Source organism: Xiphophorus hellerii, chromosome 6, assembly GCF_003331165.1.
Source record: "Xiphophorus hellerii strain 12219 chromosome 6, Xiphophorus_hellerii-4.1, whole genome shotgun sequence".
In the NCBI taxonomy this organism is placed as follows: Eukaryota; Metazoa; Chordata; class Actinopteri; order Cyprinodontiformes; family Poeciliidae; genus Xiphophorus; species Xiphophorus hellerii.
This window is the reverse complement of record NC_045677.1, coordinates 4,869,562-4,888,044: the sequence shown is the minus strand read 5'-3', so window position 1 is coordinate 4,888,044 and position 18,483 is coordinate 4,869,562. Positions and strand designations below refer to the sequence as shown.

General features: G+C 40.8%; 1 protein-coding gene and 1 long non-coding RNA gene across 2 annotated transcripts in view; one reads left to right on the top strand and one right to left on the bottom strand.

Moving 5' to 3' along the window:
- Positions 1-1,616: 1,616 nt before the first annotated feature.
- LOC116722171 (uncharacterized) overlaps positions 1,617-18,483 on the top strand; it is a 22,333-nt gene continuing 5,466 nt past the window's right edge. The window contains exons 1-2 of the long non-coding RNA XR_004339722.1: positions 1,617-2,115; positions 5,217-5,225. This is a non-coding gene — a long non-coding RNA (uncharacterized LOC116722171). The remainder of the gene's footprint in view (positions 2,116-5,216; positions 5,226-18,483) is intronic.
- Positions 6,494-18,483, bottom strand: part of LOC116722170 (carboxyl-terminal PDZ ligand of neuronal nitric oxide synthase protein) — a 26,297-nt gene continuing 14,307 nt past the window's right edge. Inside the window, exons 6-10 of the mRNA XM_032566351.1 lie at positions 16,518-16,647; positions 16,072-16,199; positions 8,632-8,793; positions 8,253-8,421; positions 6,494-7,204 (exon numbers count right to left, since the gene is read on the bottom strand). Coding sequence (XP_032422242.1) covers positions 6,678-7,204; positions 8,253-8,421; positions 8,632-8,793; positions 16,072-16,199; positions 16,518-16,647 — 1,116 coding nt within the window. The 3' untranslated portion in view covers positions 6,494-6,677. The remainder of the gene's footprint in view (positions 7,205-8,252; positions 8,422-8,631; positions 8,794-16,071; positions 16,200-16,517; positions 16,648-18,483) is intronic.

Below are 18,483 nucleotides of genomic sequence, written 5' to 3'. Positions count from 1 at the left end.
TAGAGGGTTAACAGACGAGCCTTGTTGTGATGACTTCCTGAAGGTGGAGTTTCAGAAAGAGCAGGAGCTTCTTAAAGAGACAGGCCCAATTTCAAGACATTGAATTAGGAAGTCTAATGTTTTTTAAGTCATATTTGTTATACATATAGCATTTTTATAACCAACAAACTTACTTGATTGTGCTATAAAATGGCACCATGTGCTTGGAAAACACGTAATACTACCTCTTTAATAGAGTACAAACTTACCAGAGCATGGATTTCAGGGCATCAGAAACCAGAAAAGAAGTAAAGGAGGAATAGAAAGTTAAAATTTAAGTAGAGAAAATTTTTGAAAATCCAAGTTAACAATTTTGTACTACTTTTTGTTGGTCACAATTCTAACAAAAAAGATTCAAGTTAGTATTTGTAACATTACCTGACTTCAAGGACAATTAATATTTTTCCAAGACGCCATATAAAAAACGGGAGAATAATTATTCCTGTATCAGAGAAACTTTACCAGATGGCAAGTTTTTGTTTCAGAAGCAGCAGCGCAGAAACTGAGATGTTTATATTGTGTAGAAAATCAGAATAGTAAAATAGAAACATGCTGAATCAAAACCCAGCCAATCATTTACCCACTTTATTCTCTATGCCAGTTTTTAACCACTCCCCTCAAACCTCAAGCAAGGGATCATACCGGAACATTTTAACATATGCAAACTCATCATCTTACATCTATCGATTCAATCTATTGGCAAAACACAAAAGAAGATTTGAGAGCGTGAACAGGATGACCCTTTCTGTTTTTATGATAATCAAGCAGATTAAAGAGGACGCCAACTGCAGCGAGCCGCCCACTATCTGTGTCAGCAGCAGCTGCAGGACGCCGCGGACGGATGTGGGCGGGTAATGGCTGATATTATTCATATTTTCCAGCTTATCAGCTTTACACGGAGCTGCTGCCGCCTGCAGACGCGCTGCGCTTAATGGAATCTGATCCGGTTTAATGAGCACAGCTGCTGCGGCTCCGAGCCATCCTACACCGAGAACTTCCCGCATCTCCTTTTCACAACAGGTCAAGAGTTTGTTTTGTTTGTTTATTTAAAGGATGTCCTTACTTTGGAAAACTGTTTCACTTCGGAGATCCTTTTCAAAAAGTAGAGCTGAACCGATCCGATATTAATATTTGAATCGGTCGTGAATTATAGATCGGGTATCGTGACGCTTGAAGCAATCCATAAGGGCGGATCTATTCAGTCTAATTCTATGCTTTGTGCTCTGAGCTACATCATGCTTTATTATTTATTTTACATATTTTGAATTCCTAATTTCACTTTCTGTACCATTCAAAAGAAGTTTGTTGCACTTATTATTTTTAAAAGGTTGACCAAGATAGTCAACTTGTTGTTCTCGTCAGTTTTCTTATTATTTATTTTACATTGGCTCTTCTACTCCTAATTGCACTGACTGAACAAATTAAAGTTGTGTTGGTTCTACATGTCTGACCAAATTTGTGAAGCTATTGGTGTTTTTAGTTGTGCTGTACTGGTGCAAAGTTACCAAATAAATTTGTAATTCAAAACACCTATGTTTATGTTTTTAAAAAAAATGCTTAAGTCAATTCAGCCGATATCGATATCAGAAGACCAAAAAAAGTGGAGCTGTGCTTCCCTAAATCAAATGTACAAGACGCATCACGGCACCAAGTGGATTTTGAGAAAGGACATTTAATTCCATGAGGAACATCAACATAAGTGCACTTTCATTTTTAGTACACTTCTTGTGAACACACATAACCCTGGAGGGAAAAAAATGTAGGTAACAGACAGAAAGAGAGAAGGAAGGAGGTTAGAAACTTTAAGAGAAAAGTGAGGAAGAAAAACAACACGACATTCACGTTTTGAAACGGCTCAGAGAAACCGTCCCGGCTCGGGGACACGGATAATAAATACACTCACAGTCGTCATGGTGGAGCTGGTGCATTAGAGTCCAAAAGTGTCCAACAGAGCGTCATCGCTCCTAAAATTGTCCCGAAACATTTCAACGTGTAAAGCAACAATGATGCAGCAGTTTATGGACAGCCACCATGTAGTACTGGAGGGACGGCTTCTTTTACTGGGAGTGGGGCGGTGTGGTTCGTCAATATTCCACTGAACTTGGAAAAAACCCCCACAATTTAGCAATTTCCATTTAAGAAGAAAAGCAATGAACCTCAGACGTGAATAAGTTCGTTCACTGATAAGTCATTACAAGACATGCCACGACATTGTCCAACTGCTTCTTGTCTTCTTCGTGGTTTGCGCTAGTGGTAACATCTTGTTGTCGATCATGTGGCTCATGTGAAGCGACAAAAGTATTTCCATTGCAATTCTGTGAAAGAAGCTCATTTTGATACAGCCACAAAAAAAACCAAACACCTCACCCTTGAGATAAAACATTTTAATCAGAAAACTAGAGACGTTTCAAAATTGACATGGTTCCATAAAGTAAATTTACTTTCGAAATGTCAAATTGCGCAATTATATGGTCAATGGAAACACAGTTAGTGTTTCAGCAACAAGGCTAATGAAAATGAGCAACATGTGTAGCTGAACAACGCTTTCTAAATTACAATTAGCCTATGAGAACAAGATTTAAACAATCTTTTTCGAAACTAAAAAAAACAATTTTTCTGTTTTTATGATCGAATTAACAGGTTTAAACAGTCTGAAATGCAGAAATAGTCAGCCTGGGCTTCATATGTTACTGTTTTGATTCTTGTCTCAATCCAAGATTGTCCCAAGAAATGTTAAATTTGCTCCTTTCTTAAAAATCAAATATAATACTTGTTTCATAAATCTAATGTGTTTTAAAAAAAAAAAAAAAAACTGTTCAGATATATCCAATCTAAACAATGCTGATGCAACTGAACAAATGCTATCAGTTCTGTTAGCATAGCAGCATTAGCATTATTAAGTTGACTGTCAAAAATCTTCTGATTTGATAAAGTTAATGTTAGCTAAATAAAACTTTTACCCAAGTCTTCTCACTGAAATTACACCGACTGTCCATGACAGCGCAACATAACCAGACTTACAAAAACGTATTCCATTAGTAATTAGCGCTGCCACTGTGACATGGCTACATTTTTAAGGACAGAAGCCTAGTTAGCCATTTCCCTCTGAAATGTCTGATAATGTTGCACAGACATGTTAAACAACAACCAGAATGAAGAAACTCAAGCTGATTATTTTATGCATTGTACAAGTGAATAGAACAGGTCATACTGTTTAGATGCATGCTCAGTTTTATGCCATGTATTCAGTTTAAAGTTAAAGCCTGTGCAGCACAATTTACTCCAAAAACATTTATTGCCCCATATAAATAAATATGAATATCGCAAACACAAACATACACAAAAAAACAAACAGTGCGGTCGTGACAACTTTTAGATCTTTTAGAAATATGTTTCACGAAGTTAGTATTAGGGCTGCACAGTGGTGCAGTTGGTAGAGCTGTTGCCTTACAGCAAGAAGGTCCTGGGTTTGATTCCCGGCCAGAGATTAATCATAAATCTAAATCTGATTTAAAGAGAAATTGGTCTCTAAATTATCCCTAGGTGTGTGTGTATGGTTGTGTGTCCTGTCTGTGTTCCCCTGCGACAGACTGGCGACCCGTCCAGGGTGAGCCCGCCTCTCGCCCGGAACGTAGCTGGAGATAGACACCAGCACCTCCCGACCCCTCTAAGGGATGGATGGATGAATTTAGTATTCTGAGTTTTTTCTTATAGAGAATCTTTAATACTTATCATATAACATCATTCTGTTATGTTTAAATTTAGGATTTAAATGGAAATCCGGTTTATTTTGGTAATTTAATCTGATGAGCTACAGGAACAATCCTAGATCCTTTAATGAAATTATATGTCATCTTTTGACTTATTTATTGTTTATATGAAATTATCTGTAAGTCTTGCATAATACTGCTTAAAGAAGCTCAGTCTGCCCTACGTTTGTATTATTTAACAGATCTCTTACTATTACTAAAAACTGTTGTTCGATAAAAGACATAGATAAGAGGTGGCTAATTATTTCTCCCAATATTTTAACCAAAATATAAATTATTTTTCCTGAATATGTGAAGCTAACACATATATTCAAACTTTTTATAATAGTGGTTCTTGAAGTCACAAACTTGCTACATACCTCATAAAAAGCTGTTGATGGTCAATTTGATCAAAAATAATGATCATGTTTTTACCTGGGAACAAACTTTTAACAATTTAGACACAGTATACATCACATACAAACACAACTACAATCAAATTTGTGAAAGCAATAAATTTCGCAGCAATGTCCCAATAATGACATCACTTAATCTCACGCTACGCTACGCAGACACTCGGTCAACCTGGGTTCTTGAAGCGGCTCCAACGGAAGGCAGCCCGACCTACTTTCTGATTCAGTCAGTTACCCAGTGTGGTCTCAAATCCACACCCACTGATGTTTGTTTGTCTGACATCCCTTGGATAATATTGCCTCTCTGCCTTTTGTCTCAAATAGAAAATTAAAACTTCCGCATCACTTTATTACACATTTCATACTGTAGCAAACACAATCTGAAACTGTGAAGCGTAGCTGCTACAAATCTTTTGGGCATATTGACAAAAATCTGCTGTATGAGTGACACATGCATGTTATTGTTGCAACAACCAATAACTGACTTCATCTCATGCTACACTATGCTGTCTGTGGTGATGAAGACTCACTCACCTTAGCATGGCTGAAGCTTGATACTGAAAGTGTAATGGCTTTAACTACTTCCCGATTGGCTAATATTTGTCTGATAAATTGGGGGACTTCGTTGGGCATTGACAACTGACTCCCAGATGGTTAGTTGATCCTTCAGTACGACAAGTAAAAAAAACCCCAAAAAACGTATGGTGTCACAACAGGAACAGTGAATTCCACACTTTTGATCCCAGTGCACATGTACTATTAAGAACACGAGCGCATCAAAATCAAAAAGAGACAAAATTAATTCTCTTGAATTATGCATATTCCACTGTTCCACTGTTTCCTCATGTCTGGACCTTCTGAAACAAACGTTCTTTCAATACACACATATAAACAGCCAGCTAGCTAGTTAACAGTGTGACAGCAGCTTTGAATTTAGATTTACATTTCATTCCTAAGAGTTATATTTTGTCTGTAGAGCTGAGTTGTAGTCTTCTGTGCTTTTCATATGCAGGAGGTGGATGAGGTCATGCGTTACTTGCTGAACCTGATGTTAAACATAATAAAGATTAATAGCAACAAAAAATAAAAACACATTTTGGAGCTTTTTAAAATAAGTTTCAGAAGCTTTTTTTTTTGACACAAGTTTCAGAAAAACATTGCCCAGTACTGGTCAAAACCTGTGGAGGGCCAAATGGGACAAAACTAAATAAATACATCACTAAATCATTTATTGAATATGGAATGAAATCATTAAAATTCAAACTTTGTAAAAATTTATTTAAATACATGTTTAATTAATTCATAGTTTCAGCTCCTGAGATAGTTTCATCTGTCAACCGTGTTCGTCAAAGTGAAGGGGCAGGGCTATGGGCGGGGCTAAAACTTTTGTCAAACTCCGCAACTTTAGCCTCATTCTTTGAAAATCGTGGTATTTAATCAGTTGTTCGACTTTCTCCTCTGCGTGGTCCAGATGACAACCTCTTGTTGTCATCAGATGACAACAATTCCATAATTTTCAAAGAATCGGTGGAGTTCATCAGAACACAGTCCTGCACAGAGCGCCGCCACTCGACTTTGATGGGCAGGTTTGACAGATAAAATTATCTAATGGTGACATTGCAGCAGCAGGAATTTATTAATACCAATTAAATTAATTATCTGCGTCATATTTAATTATTTAATTTTGTCCCTTTTGGCCCTCCATAGAACTGAGATGCCTTGTGAAAAATATATTATTTCCAAAGCTATTGGGAAAAAAAACACACACTAGATAATCATTTCCTATCAGAACATTTTGTCATCAGTAAATTTCACAACTGGATGAACACGCAGATGCAGATTATTTTTTTCAAGCCCTAAAAAAACCCAGCAGCTGCTGAGCAGCTATTGAAGGAATGTTAGCGATCTAGAAGGGCAGCAGAAGAAAAGACTTTGATAACATTAGCAGTAAAGGGTCACTGTTTTCAGTAGCATAGAAATACTGCTTCTTTAGTTTTTTGTTTTGTTTTTCTTTTTACCGTTCAGAGAGTAAATTTGACCAAAGAAAGTAAAATACAGAAATAAGACAATCGAAAAAAGAAAGGCGCGTGAATAGTTACATTACAGCTGCAGATGACGGACAGTGCAGATGAGTATGAAGCTAAATTTTTCAAAAGAAAAAAATAAAGAAACTTAAAAAAAAAAATTGAAACTGAAGCAGTTTTGAAAATTTTTTCAGGTTTAAATTTTCTTTTGAGCTTAAAATGTTCTTTCAGTTTCAAAATAATTTTTCAATGGAGAATCTTTTTTCCAATTTACATTTTTTTTCTTTTTAACAAAGGTTATGGCCCCAATTTAGCTCCATAGACGAGTTCTGTTTTTTTGTTTTTTTCCTCACAACTCATAAGTTTTGTGTGATACCTCAGTAGGTTTCTGCACCAGTTTCTTCGAAGTGGTGCATAAGTTTCTCTCGCCTCGCCCAGACGTCGTCGCACCGCTAAACGGCCATCTCGTCCCCCAGGCAGTCCGGCAGACTCTCTGAATTCAGCACGCTGAAGAGCCGTGCGGCGCCGTCCGCCCCCGCCCCCTCTCCCTGCCCCCAGCTGTCGCGGTCGTCGCTTTCGTCCGTGTTCGACTCGTACTCCGACCCGATGCCGGACTCTCTGAAGCGCAGCAGCTCCAGGGCCCCCAGCACCTGCTCCCCCAGCAGCGAGCTCTCGTCGCTGGGCGTCTCTCCAGCGTCCCGGCCCCCGGCCAGGCCGTCCGACACCAGGGAGGAGAAGCGGAAGCACTCGAGTCGGACCCCGCTGCCGCTCGGCCCCAGGGGGACGGCGTCGGAGTCGGCGCCGGTGGCGCCCGGGGAACAGGGCCCGGACAGGGCCGAGAACCAGGCGCCGTCAGCGATCTGGAGCTGGGAAGGAGCTGCTAACGGGCCCGCGGATGAGGAACGAGTCATGGATGCACCAGGAGCATCGGGGGGCTTGGCACGGAACGTGATCTCCAGAAGACTGTCCTGGGAACCCACTGACATGATATGAAGGAGAGAAGAAGAGTTAAACTGATGCTCTCATCTGTACAAATTTGGGTCATTGTGTTTACAGTTTCCATTACAAATAGTCGCAAAACTTTATTGATATTCCACTAATGTCGGAAAAACACAATTTCACAAATAGCTGTGTTTCCATTAAATAAGAAACACAATTGAGATCACACATGAATACATTTGTTCTCGCAATAAGTCATTAAAAAAACACATCATCCTCAACTACTTCCTGTCTTCTGCGTCTTCTTCATGGTTTGCACCAGTGGTAACATCCAGTTCCTGTGACTCGTTTGGTGCGAAAAGTGTTTCCATGGCAATGTTTTTGATACAGTTAAAAAGAGAAAGAAGAAAAAAAAAAAACTCATCTTAGAGGGCAAAAATATTTATCCAAAAATGAGAGTTGTTTCGAAATTGGTGCGTTTCCGTTAAGCTAATTTACTTTAGAAATGTCAAACGCAGCTGCTGTTGCGAATGAAAATGATAGACAATAATTGAGAAACACTGCTGGTGTGTGTTTGTTTCATGTGAATGATCTCAGTGGCATACACAGAGGGTAACGTGACGAAATTTCAAAAAGTCCAAGTTATGAATGCTTCTGCGAGGCACCGAGTGGTGGGAAGCGAAGAAGAGGTGGAACTTTAGGATTCGCATAAAAAGACAGAAAACAAGACCAAAAAATCTTCTATGCAGAGAAGGAGAAGCTGCACAGAGTGGGATGATGTCAGCGCTGACAGGGCTTCACAAGTAATTACTGCATGCTAGCTTATCGCCACTAGCTGGATGCAGGGAAAAGAGGGGGGGGGGGGAAGAACAGAGATCCTCACTGCATTCTCTGACAGGCCTGTCATGGGATAATTAATTGCGTGCCAGCGGTGGAAGATAAAAAGGAGCTATAACCGGAAGATAGGGCGAGAAAACCAAACCGAAAGGAGGGGAAGGAGAGGAAAGGGAGGTTTGAAGTTTTTGCGGAGGGGAAAATAGAAAAATCTAACAAAATAAACAAGGAAGCGAAGCTGTTTGTTCACTCACTAGATGTCAAGTGTCCAGCCGATTTGAGCTCCAGCTCCTGGATCTGCTTGACCAGCAGGGAGATGTGCTGCAGCAGGTCGGTGTTCTGCTGCAGCAATCTCTGGACTCGGGCCTGGGCCTCGGTGCGCGCGCACATCTCCACCGACAGCTGCTCCTGCAGAACGTGGACCTGCAAAGCACAAGTCGGTGAAAACAAACGGATTTTTTTCCCTTTGTGGCTTTTTGCCTTGGAAGGAAACGGCACAAAAATTGAGTTTCCGTTCGAGGCGTTCGGTTTCTCCAGTTTTTTTTTTCCAGCCTTACCTGAATCTGAATTATTCTCAAACGCAATTGGAACATAAAAAAAAAAAACAACCAAAAAAGAAAAACAGGAAGTGACCTGTGCGGAAGCTGCCAGCGACTGCTGCTCTTGCTGCTGGAGCTGCTTCTGGAGCAGCCGGACCTGGTGCTCCGCGGAACAGGAGGCCTCGGCCGCAGGCTGGGCCAGGGAGGAGGCCTCAATGACGGGGGAGCTCAGCAGGAGAGGAGAGTCCTCACACACCTGAACACACGGAGCAGAACCAGATCAGCGCTAAATGTCACTGAGCCGTCTGACGCCTCACTGCTTCAGATTTATTTAATCACTCAAAGTAGATTTTCTGAGTCACTTTGCTCAGGTAGTATAATTTATTTGTTGATTCTTCAGCACAGTATATCGAACAGGCATGATGAATACCGTAAGTTGGTTTAAATGACCGATTTCTGATCATTTTTGAGTCGGTATATTTTATTAAACCGAGATTAGGGGTAAGATTAAATAAGACTTCACTTCCTCCTACTCCCTTTTAAACAGAACAGTAGCTAATTGTTCTTGTCCTCTTGTCATACTGATCACTTGTTTTCTTGTTTTTCAAAAACCGGTTTGAAAAATATAAGTAATTAAATAAACAAACAAATTAAAGGATTGAAAGCACCTGGTTTAGACATATTATATTTGAAGAATTCAACAAATATATATGCTGAACACTATAAAACCTTTCACCTCCCGACATGTTAAAGGGATGGTATTATGCATTTTCCAGCCACGTAGTTCCAATCAAGTTACTATGTTACCTTTCAGTTGTTATAAAAATGCTATATATCATATGTGACTTAAAAGAAACTTCGTAATGTAATGCCTTGAAATTGCGCTTCTGTCTCTTTAAGAAGCTCCTGCTCTTTCTGAAACGCCGCCTTTAAATGAAGTCATTATTTTATTTGGTGTCACAAAACTCAACAGTTTCATTTATTGTCACACTACGTGTCCTCCCTGTGCACAAGTGGATTTTCTCTGGGTACTCCGGCTTCCTCCCACGGTCCAAAAATGTCACTAAGGTAACGAGGGGTCAACAGCAGGACGGTACGCGCTCTCTGAACTTTGAATAAGTAATGGGAAAAACAAACCAAACTCTTGCTGTGTCAATAACAGCATTGCATTCACGCTTAATGCATTTAATTTTTTATGTTTTAAATCCCTGTGCTTCATGTATATCACTCTGTTTATGTTGTTAATATTATTGTTAATTATTGAACTCTTTTATTACCATTCCACTTCCTTAGAGATGCTGTTTACAAAAGGGCTGCAAATTAACCCACGCTATAATCACCATGATGCAGACATGGGACTGCTGCTTTATTCAGTTTGGTTATTGTCCCTGTCAAATAAGCTCAATAAAAATAAGCGTAAAGAGACGCAACTCCCCCCCCCCCCCCGGACTTCATCCATCCAGATTCAGATGTCTTCAGTTTGCAGGTCTGGGCACCGATCGACCGCTCAGAGACATAAATCTGAGTGATGGTGCTCCTGATGATGCAAAAGCTATTAAGATGATTTCCTGACTGGCTGAATTTCATTAGCACGTTGCATGCTAATGAAGCCAAGCTGCGGCAGAGAACAAAAAGCACAGAACTCCTCGAGGAATGTTGCGGGGAAGACGGCTCCCTGTGAGGCCCAAACGAAGGAGGGGAGAAGAGACGGAGAGCAGTTTGATCCATCATCACGTTGGATTAACGACTGGAAGAGCCGCGAGGTTTAAGAGCTATCATCTGAAGGGTCAACTTACAGAAATAAATAAAATAATAATACAAAAAAGCGTCCTGATGGGACATGACGTCCGACTGCAACTGCTTAGCATTCATGTAAAAGATGAATCACTGCTTTGATTTACAAGTCAGGCAACGGATTAAAATTCCCTCTGTAGTTTCCACTAAAGAGATTTAATAAAGAAAAGGCAACGTCGACACAGGAAGTGAAAATAAACAAACGCACAAAAAGACGGGAATCGGAGAGCAGGTTGTCAAAGCTGGTTGCTAAGAGAATGACTAACATGAGACTGTCCTGTTTGGTCTGCTTTGATCGAACTAACCCACGTCTGTTCACGTTTCTAAACTCCCATTTACACACACACACCCACCAACACAGCAGCTCTCAAACATCTTCCCATTATTCCTCTATATCTGATGGTTGCTAGGTATGCAACCATCAACAGTCTGACGCTACACCTTCGTTTCAGTCTCGTCACGTCTGCTGTGTACTTGTTTTTCTCCCGCCTCAACCTTTTCACTAATAATACTGTAAAATCAAAAGCGTTCAGATAACCCAGTGTGCTTTGTAGCTAGCGGAGAACTTACTGTTCTGCTGAAGCCTAGCATACTTCATTGTTAGTTGACTGAAAAGAAAAAACATTTATTATATAGTCCGATGACTGTAAAGCACACTGGGTTAGATAAATACTTTTGATTTTGCAGTATTATTAGCAAAAATGTTGAGGTGGCAGAAAAAACCCCAAAAGCACAGCACATATGACAGGTCTAAAACGAAGGCGTAGCCGTAGCGCCGCATACCTAACAACGATCATTTATGGAGTAGTAATGGGAAGATGTTTGAGAGCTGGTGTGTGAGAATAAAAATATGTACAGAAGTGGTTTAAAAGCTGCGAATCTGATCGTTTGATCTCCTCAGGGAGGATGACGTAAAGAAGCGCTGTGCTGCCAGGGCCGGAGGGGGCGTGGCCCTCCCTAATGTAAGGCTTTATAATCTCACATTTGAAATGTCCACGTTGTCCAAATATTTTTGAAAAGGGAGAAACAAAGCTGAGTTGGATGAATATTGAAGAAGAATTAGTGAACCCTTTCAGATCAATAGATGTCCTTTCCCATGGTGAAACGGATAATAGACAACCGCTTCCCACAAATCCAGTATTAGCACATTCTAAATTAGTATGGAAGGAGATGCATAAAATATGTAAGATGTCACATTTAAAACAGTTGTACTCTTCATTGTGGTTTAATCCATCCATCTGTACTGGAAGAAAAACTGTTTACTGGGAACAATGGCTTGTGAAGGGAATACGTATTGTGGACGATTTGTATACAGACGAGGTTTTTATGTCTTTTTCAGATGTCATGCTGACATATAATATAAAAAAAGATAGTTTCTGGAAATATCTACAAATTAGAGACTGTATTGTTAAAGATAATTTCATACATAAGGAAAATCCAAGGCTTCCACATTTTATAAATTATTTAATAGCCTGCAAAAGGATGTATGTAAAAGTCTGGGGATTGTCTGGCAGAGGGACCTTGGCTGCATTTTTAGTGATGAAGGATGGTTGAAAGTACTTTCAAATAATGGGAAATATATTAAAGAATCGAGAGGGAAATTTACACACTATAAGATGGTGCATAGATTTTATTTCACCCCATCCAGGCTCCATAGGATGGGCCTGCTCGCCAATAACCTATGCTGGAAATGCAACACGGAACCAGGAACTTTTATACATGCGATATGGGAATGTAAATGCATCTCCCCATTTTGGAAAGCAGTATTACAACACATTGGAAAGTGGACAGGTGTGGGGATACCCATGTTACCAAGACTCTGCTTATTGGGGGATCAAACAGTGACGCCTAATATGTCAAAACACCAAAACACCGTGGTGCAGGTGGGGACGGTCACGGCTGCCAGAGTAATCCTCAGACTATGGAAATTTTAAACTGTTCCGAATGTTAAAAGCTGGTTGAAGTTGATGTTGGAAATAATGTCATATGAACAAATGCTGGCCAAGCTAAATAACGTAGAAAACTTCAAGAAATCCTGGAACTATTTCCTCTCCTGCAATACTGGGACAAGTAAACTCCTTTGATGAACTGCTGTTTTGGAAAATTCTGACGAGTGACTACTTCTGTTTACTGTGGTTGTTTCTGCCGACATCAAGGATATTTGCATATGCCAATTTTTTGTGAAACTTTTATTGAGTTGATATGTGCTGACCTGGGTTGTTTTGTTTTGCTTTGTTTTCTTGGTGGTTTTTGTTTTGTGAGGGGTTGGGGAGGGCTGGGAGGGACTATATGCATATATGTTCTGAAATAATAAAAACTTTAATAACAAAAAAAAATTATCAAATGTACAGAAGTGGTTTAAAAGCTGAGAATCTGATTGTTTGAGCTCCTCAGGGAGGACGATGTAAAGAAACGCTGTGCTGCCTTCATCTTCATGCAATAAAAACATAAAATCCCCTGATTAATGCTAAGCTAACATCTCGTCTGATGGTCCAGAGCCTGAGCATGATAGTGTTTGTTGAACTCCTTTAAAAATATTTGCACAATGTGTATTTACTTTTGATGACAAACGGACTCGTGATTGTCTTGCTTGAATTTGGGATATGTATGCTTGGTTTGAAATATTGCAACTGGCTGAGCTCATGTTCAGATTTGAAGATACCACAACTTTAAAGTCACCGCCACTTATTGCTGTGGAGAATCGATCCCAGTACTTCCCAGGGAAATAAATACCTGTCCTGTCTAGCTTGTTTATATCAGAACTAGATTATCTGACTATTTATTGTCCTTTCATCCTTTTCCCCCCCAAGAAGAATAGAAAACCTTGTTTTCTATTTAACACCCAAGGCAAAACCAGGCTGCTGTTATTGTGTGACAATCACAAAACAACAGATCTTGCTGTTAGCCTCTAATAAAAGCTAAAGACTGAGAAGTGAATTTGCCAGTGGAGCTGTGGGTTATGAGGCTCATATATGAGGAACAAATTACGACACCAGCGGCTCATTAACCGCACAGCGGGCAGCTCCGTTACTCAGAGTTTGGCCGGTTAAATAACACTCCTGGTGAAACTGTGGCTAAATCAATGCAGCGGCTGTCTGACGGTAAATGAAGATAAAGAACATTAAGTATGATCTAATGAGGATGATATTGTTGATTGCCTTTACCTTTTAGAAAGACAGATGCATTTTGTGAAAGTCAAATATCTAATCAGAACTCTTAAACTTTATTCTTAGATACACTTTCAAGAATTTGAAAAAGGATATATTATGTAAAGTAATCTTTTATTTAAACTGACTCTCTTACCTTAGTAACTGATATCATTTGAAAACTGCTTTTTGCATTTTAATCTTATTGTTGTGTGGTGTTAAAATTTGGTCGATGATCTGAAACTTTCAAGTGTGACGAAAGAACAAAACCAGAAGAAATTCTTTCACAGCGCAAACTTTAAAGAGGCAGAATTATTATTATTATTTTCCATGCACATTGTCATCTCATAGCACAAACAGGTAAGAATGTTAACTTGTGTCGTTAAAAAATATGGTATATATATAATATAAATATAATATACAAATATGACTTAAAAGAAATCTTGCTTTATAATTTAACGCCTCGAAATTGGTTCTCTGTCTCTTTCTAGAACTCCGCCTTCAGGAAGTCATCACAACCGCAATCCTCTATTAACCCTTTAACAATGTTATTATCCGCGTTTCACTGAGAAGTAGCTCCTATAAAGAGCTCAGCAGATGCTCAGTTCCACCAGGTATTTGCTAATTGCTGCTGGCTAGTCTGAAGGAGCTGAGTGGGGGAGGATACTTGAGGCAGAAACTTTGAAACTGCGACTCTGAGGAGGAGCTTTTTCTCGAAGGCGGAGCTCTGACCACCCAGGCGTTTTGCACAACTGAATGGTTGCCATAGGAGATTCAATGATTTCTTAAACATGCATTTTTTTAAAAAAAGATCTAAGCAATTGTCAAGCCTCAGTTATGCTACAGAGAAAGTGTAGGAAAAGCAGGTGAAAAGAATATGAATAAAGTTTCAAATCTAAGATCAACATGGTGGGATCTGGCAGAAAGCTGACCTTCAAACGATAGTTTATCACCACATGAACACATCTACCCAGAAAAACAAACAAACAAACAAAAAATAAACATAGAAGAAATAAAGTTCACTTCCTTGTTGTAAACTGTAAAAGCATTTCTACTTAAACCCTTTCACTCGTTGCCAGGGCAGCACCGGTTTTCTCCCACTATAGCGATAAAGCGGCCGGCGCCTCGGAGACTCGCCGAGCGGCAGTCAAAAATCGGGGAACAGGCAGCGGCTTGTCCTCAGCGGGAGCACGCAGTGGTCTCATCAATAAACCACGTCATCCCATCAATATTGAAGAGACCTAGTGGAGCGTTCCTCCACAAACAAGAATCAAAAGTCTGCTCGCTCGACGCGCCGTGAATCCCTCGGAGCTGTTTACCAGCTTCATAGACGCTTTACGAGGCGAAACCTTCAGCCTGCGTTCGTTTGATTCAGGGATTAGTAATGAGTTCAGTATTTGTACCTTTTTAGATCTTTCTAGTTTGTTTTTTTGTAGTACTGGGAGAAATATGATCAAAGGAGCAAAAATACAGTTTGCTTAGTCAAACAAGTATAAAAATGATTACTTTAATGACTGCTCTGAGTAATTTAGTTTATGTGCTGATCATTTTTGTGGGTGGGGGAGGGGTGGGGGGGGGTTGTTGTTGTTGCTTTTTTGTGCATGTACAACAAGCAGTACGGAATTATAAAGTATTTTCATTATTCCACCTTTGTTCTTTGTCTGTCATGTATACAGTGGCATCTATATAAAAATGTGAATATGAAGTTTTTAATAATTTCATGGATTTTTCTGCACAAATGGACTGTATTAGTTTGGATGTTTTTTAAAAGACAGCACTGCAGCTACACAGGGAGACAATTTGCTAATCACATGAATTCTGAATTCTTCTCTGGATTTCATTTAGGGGTGTCAGAGTAAAGGAGAGTCATACAAATATTTATATACTCTGTTAATATGCTTTTCCTTGGACCTCGCGGTTATAAGCTGCTTTATTTTGGACCGTGACATAAAATCATGGTCGTAATGTGAAAAGTCAGAGTACTAGCAAAGTTGGGGGAAAATTGTATATTTAAACCTTGTCGAATGAAACATCTGTCGAGGTTGGCAAAGAGCAATCCGATCGGTAGCCTCAAAACAACCCTGTAGTTCTTCTTCAGCTTCCTGCGACCGCTTTCTCACAGTCTTTTTCTTTACAGGTTATCTCTGAACAAGGAATTTAGATTCTGAGCCGAGAAAATGAAGGCTGGGGTAGCAGCAACAGAACCGGGGACTTAAAGAGGCTCAACAATCTGATAAAGAATGCTGGTTCTGTGAAGCCTATGAGATGATGGTGCAAAGAAGGATTCTACATAAAACCAAGAAAATTTTGGACAACCCTGAGAACAAGCGAACTGTTATAGAACAAGAGTGTCTTCAGTCGGAGGCTTCTTCAAATTTACTGTAATACAGACTGCTACAGGAGATCTTTCCTGCCACAGCTGTTACCATTTATGATAACTCTGCGGAAAAACCTTGAATTCATATGAGTTACAACTTTAACGTCACTTCCCTTTGGGATAAATAAAGCTGATTTTAATGGGGTGCGAAAACATCCGGGCGTTGTGTGAGAAAACCCGAATTGATCAAGGCCGACGTGAGCGAGCCGCACCTCACCTTGGCATCGGCTCCCAGGGCCTCGTCCTTTTTGTTCTTCTCCGGGTCTGACGAGGAGACGCACTCGATGCTCTCCTCCGTGGTGCCTTCGAGGTCCGTCTCCTCTGACAGCAGGAGCCTCTTCTTCGCTGCGGAGAGAACGACATGCGTCAGGAGAGAGCTTCGCGCGGAGCTCGCGCCGCGTCTCGAGGCCGGCAGGAGTCCACACATAGTGGATCTTTGATCTATGGGCCTGGCTGACTCATATAAAACAATCGGCGTCTTTCATTTTGAAGGAAAAAGAAAAGAGGGAAAAAAACTGACAGCGCTGGAGGATGATGACATATTTTTCCAGAATTGTCACAAATTTGTTTCTTCTTGAGCAAAAGCCTGACATTTGGGAGGAGAGCAAAGTGAAGGGAGGTGTTTTGTAGTTGCGAGCGGGTTGGTGTGTAGGTGAGAATAACCTGGTGCTGCCTCCAGCTCCTCCACCCTCCCCTCTTCGTCCTCCTGATCCTCGCTTTTCTGCTGCAGGGTCAGCTGGTGACACACATCGAACGCCTGACCCACGGTCCGCACGATCCTCATGGCCTGAGACTGAGTGGGAGGACACAGAGGAAGGGTGTGTGAGTAGTAAGGGCAGAGAGAGGCAGTGGGATGAAGAGCACATTATGAAGGAGACGTATAATTAGGCCACACAGCAGGCGAGGAAATGGGCTGCCGGAGGAGACGGAGTGTGACCGTTTGTGCTCAGGTGATGGAGAAAAAAAATAGACAATGAAACTGGAAAGAAAGACGCAAATTGAGGAGAAAATTGCAACAGAAGGACAAACACTGAAGACAAGGTCTTTTCAAACATTATTTACCAAAAGGCACTCCGACACGGGAGAAGAAATGTGTTATTATTGGAGACTCACTGATCCATCCAAATTTACCCCAAGAGTGGCTTCTAGTTCCTCAAGTCAAACGTTTTCTTTAACCAGACGTTTCCACACACACACACACCCACACCCACACGCACACACACACACACACCCACCCCCACCCACCCACCCCCACACACACACACACACACACCCACGCCCACACCCATCCACACACACAAAAACACACACACACACACACACAAGTACACCCCCACTCAGGTGTTTTAAGATTCAAATGTTTTCAGGCTGCACTCTTCTGGGACATGGCTGCCCACTATATACATCTTCTATTAACTTTTACTAGTGTAAAATACTGCGACAGACTGGCGACCTGTCCAGAATGACCCCGCCTCTCGCCCAGAACGTTAGCTGGAGATAGGCACCAGCACCTCCTGACGCCTCTAAGGGACAAGGATGTAAGAAAATGGATGGATGGATGGATAGTGTAAAATATTATATATGCATATGTTGTTTGTTGCTATGGTTTCTCATTTGTTTTCTCCCTTTCTGGAGGTTTCGAGGAAGATTTCCAGGTCCTTGTGTTCGGCCCTCCCCCACAACTCTCCCAATCGGCTCCTTCAGACTAGCCAGCAGCAATTAGCAAACACCTGATAAAACTGAGCATCTGCTGAGCTCATTGAAGGAGCTGCTTCTCAATTAAAGTGCTGGTGAAAATGTTAAAGGATTAATAGAGGAGCTACGTTGTGATGACTTCCTGAAAGTGGAGTTTCAGACAGATCACGAGCCTTTGGTGAGACAGAGGACCAATTTCATGGCGCAAAATTACAAAGTCACATTTCTTTGATGTCATATTTGATATATACAGCATTTTTATAAGAACAGAACTTAAAATAGTTATTTGATTGTGCACTATGTGAATGGAAAATACATAATACCGCCCCTTTAAGGCCACTGTGTGTAACATATTTGATCCCAAAGAGTTAATATCCACATAAATACTGCTTCTCCTCTGATATAATTGTTTTCTAACCTGAGCATCAGTGCTGACTGGTTTGAGACACCAGGACTTCCACAGTCAATTTCAGTTGTTTTTTTCTCCCCCAAAAAGCTCCAAAATGTGCACCAGAGACAGGCTTCTAAATCGGGCAGAATGATAGGCTGTCCGCCACGTCCTTCCTCAGTCTCACTCAAGGTGATGTTTTCAATCTTGGGAGCTGGCAGGAGCTGTGTCAAAAATAAATTCATTGCTCCCGTGCCCCTGGAGGATCCTCGCGCCTGAAGTCACTCAGTCGATATGTCAAGGTAGCTCGAGCCTGAAAGAGGTTTAATCAAACGCAACGGCAAAATAAATTTCGGCAAAAAACCCCCCAGAAACGGTGCGAGGAAATTGATTAGGGTGCCGTGTCATTCACAGATCAGAGGGCTGAATTTTAGCTTCAGAAGCGCAAAGTCGACAGAACAGACGTCAAACACAAAAGGGCTGCGTTGATGATTTTGACATCTAAAAGCATTGTGTGCCACGGCGTGCCGTGATGAAAACACATCA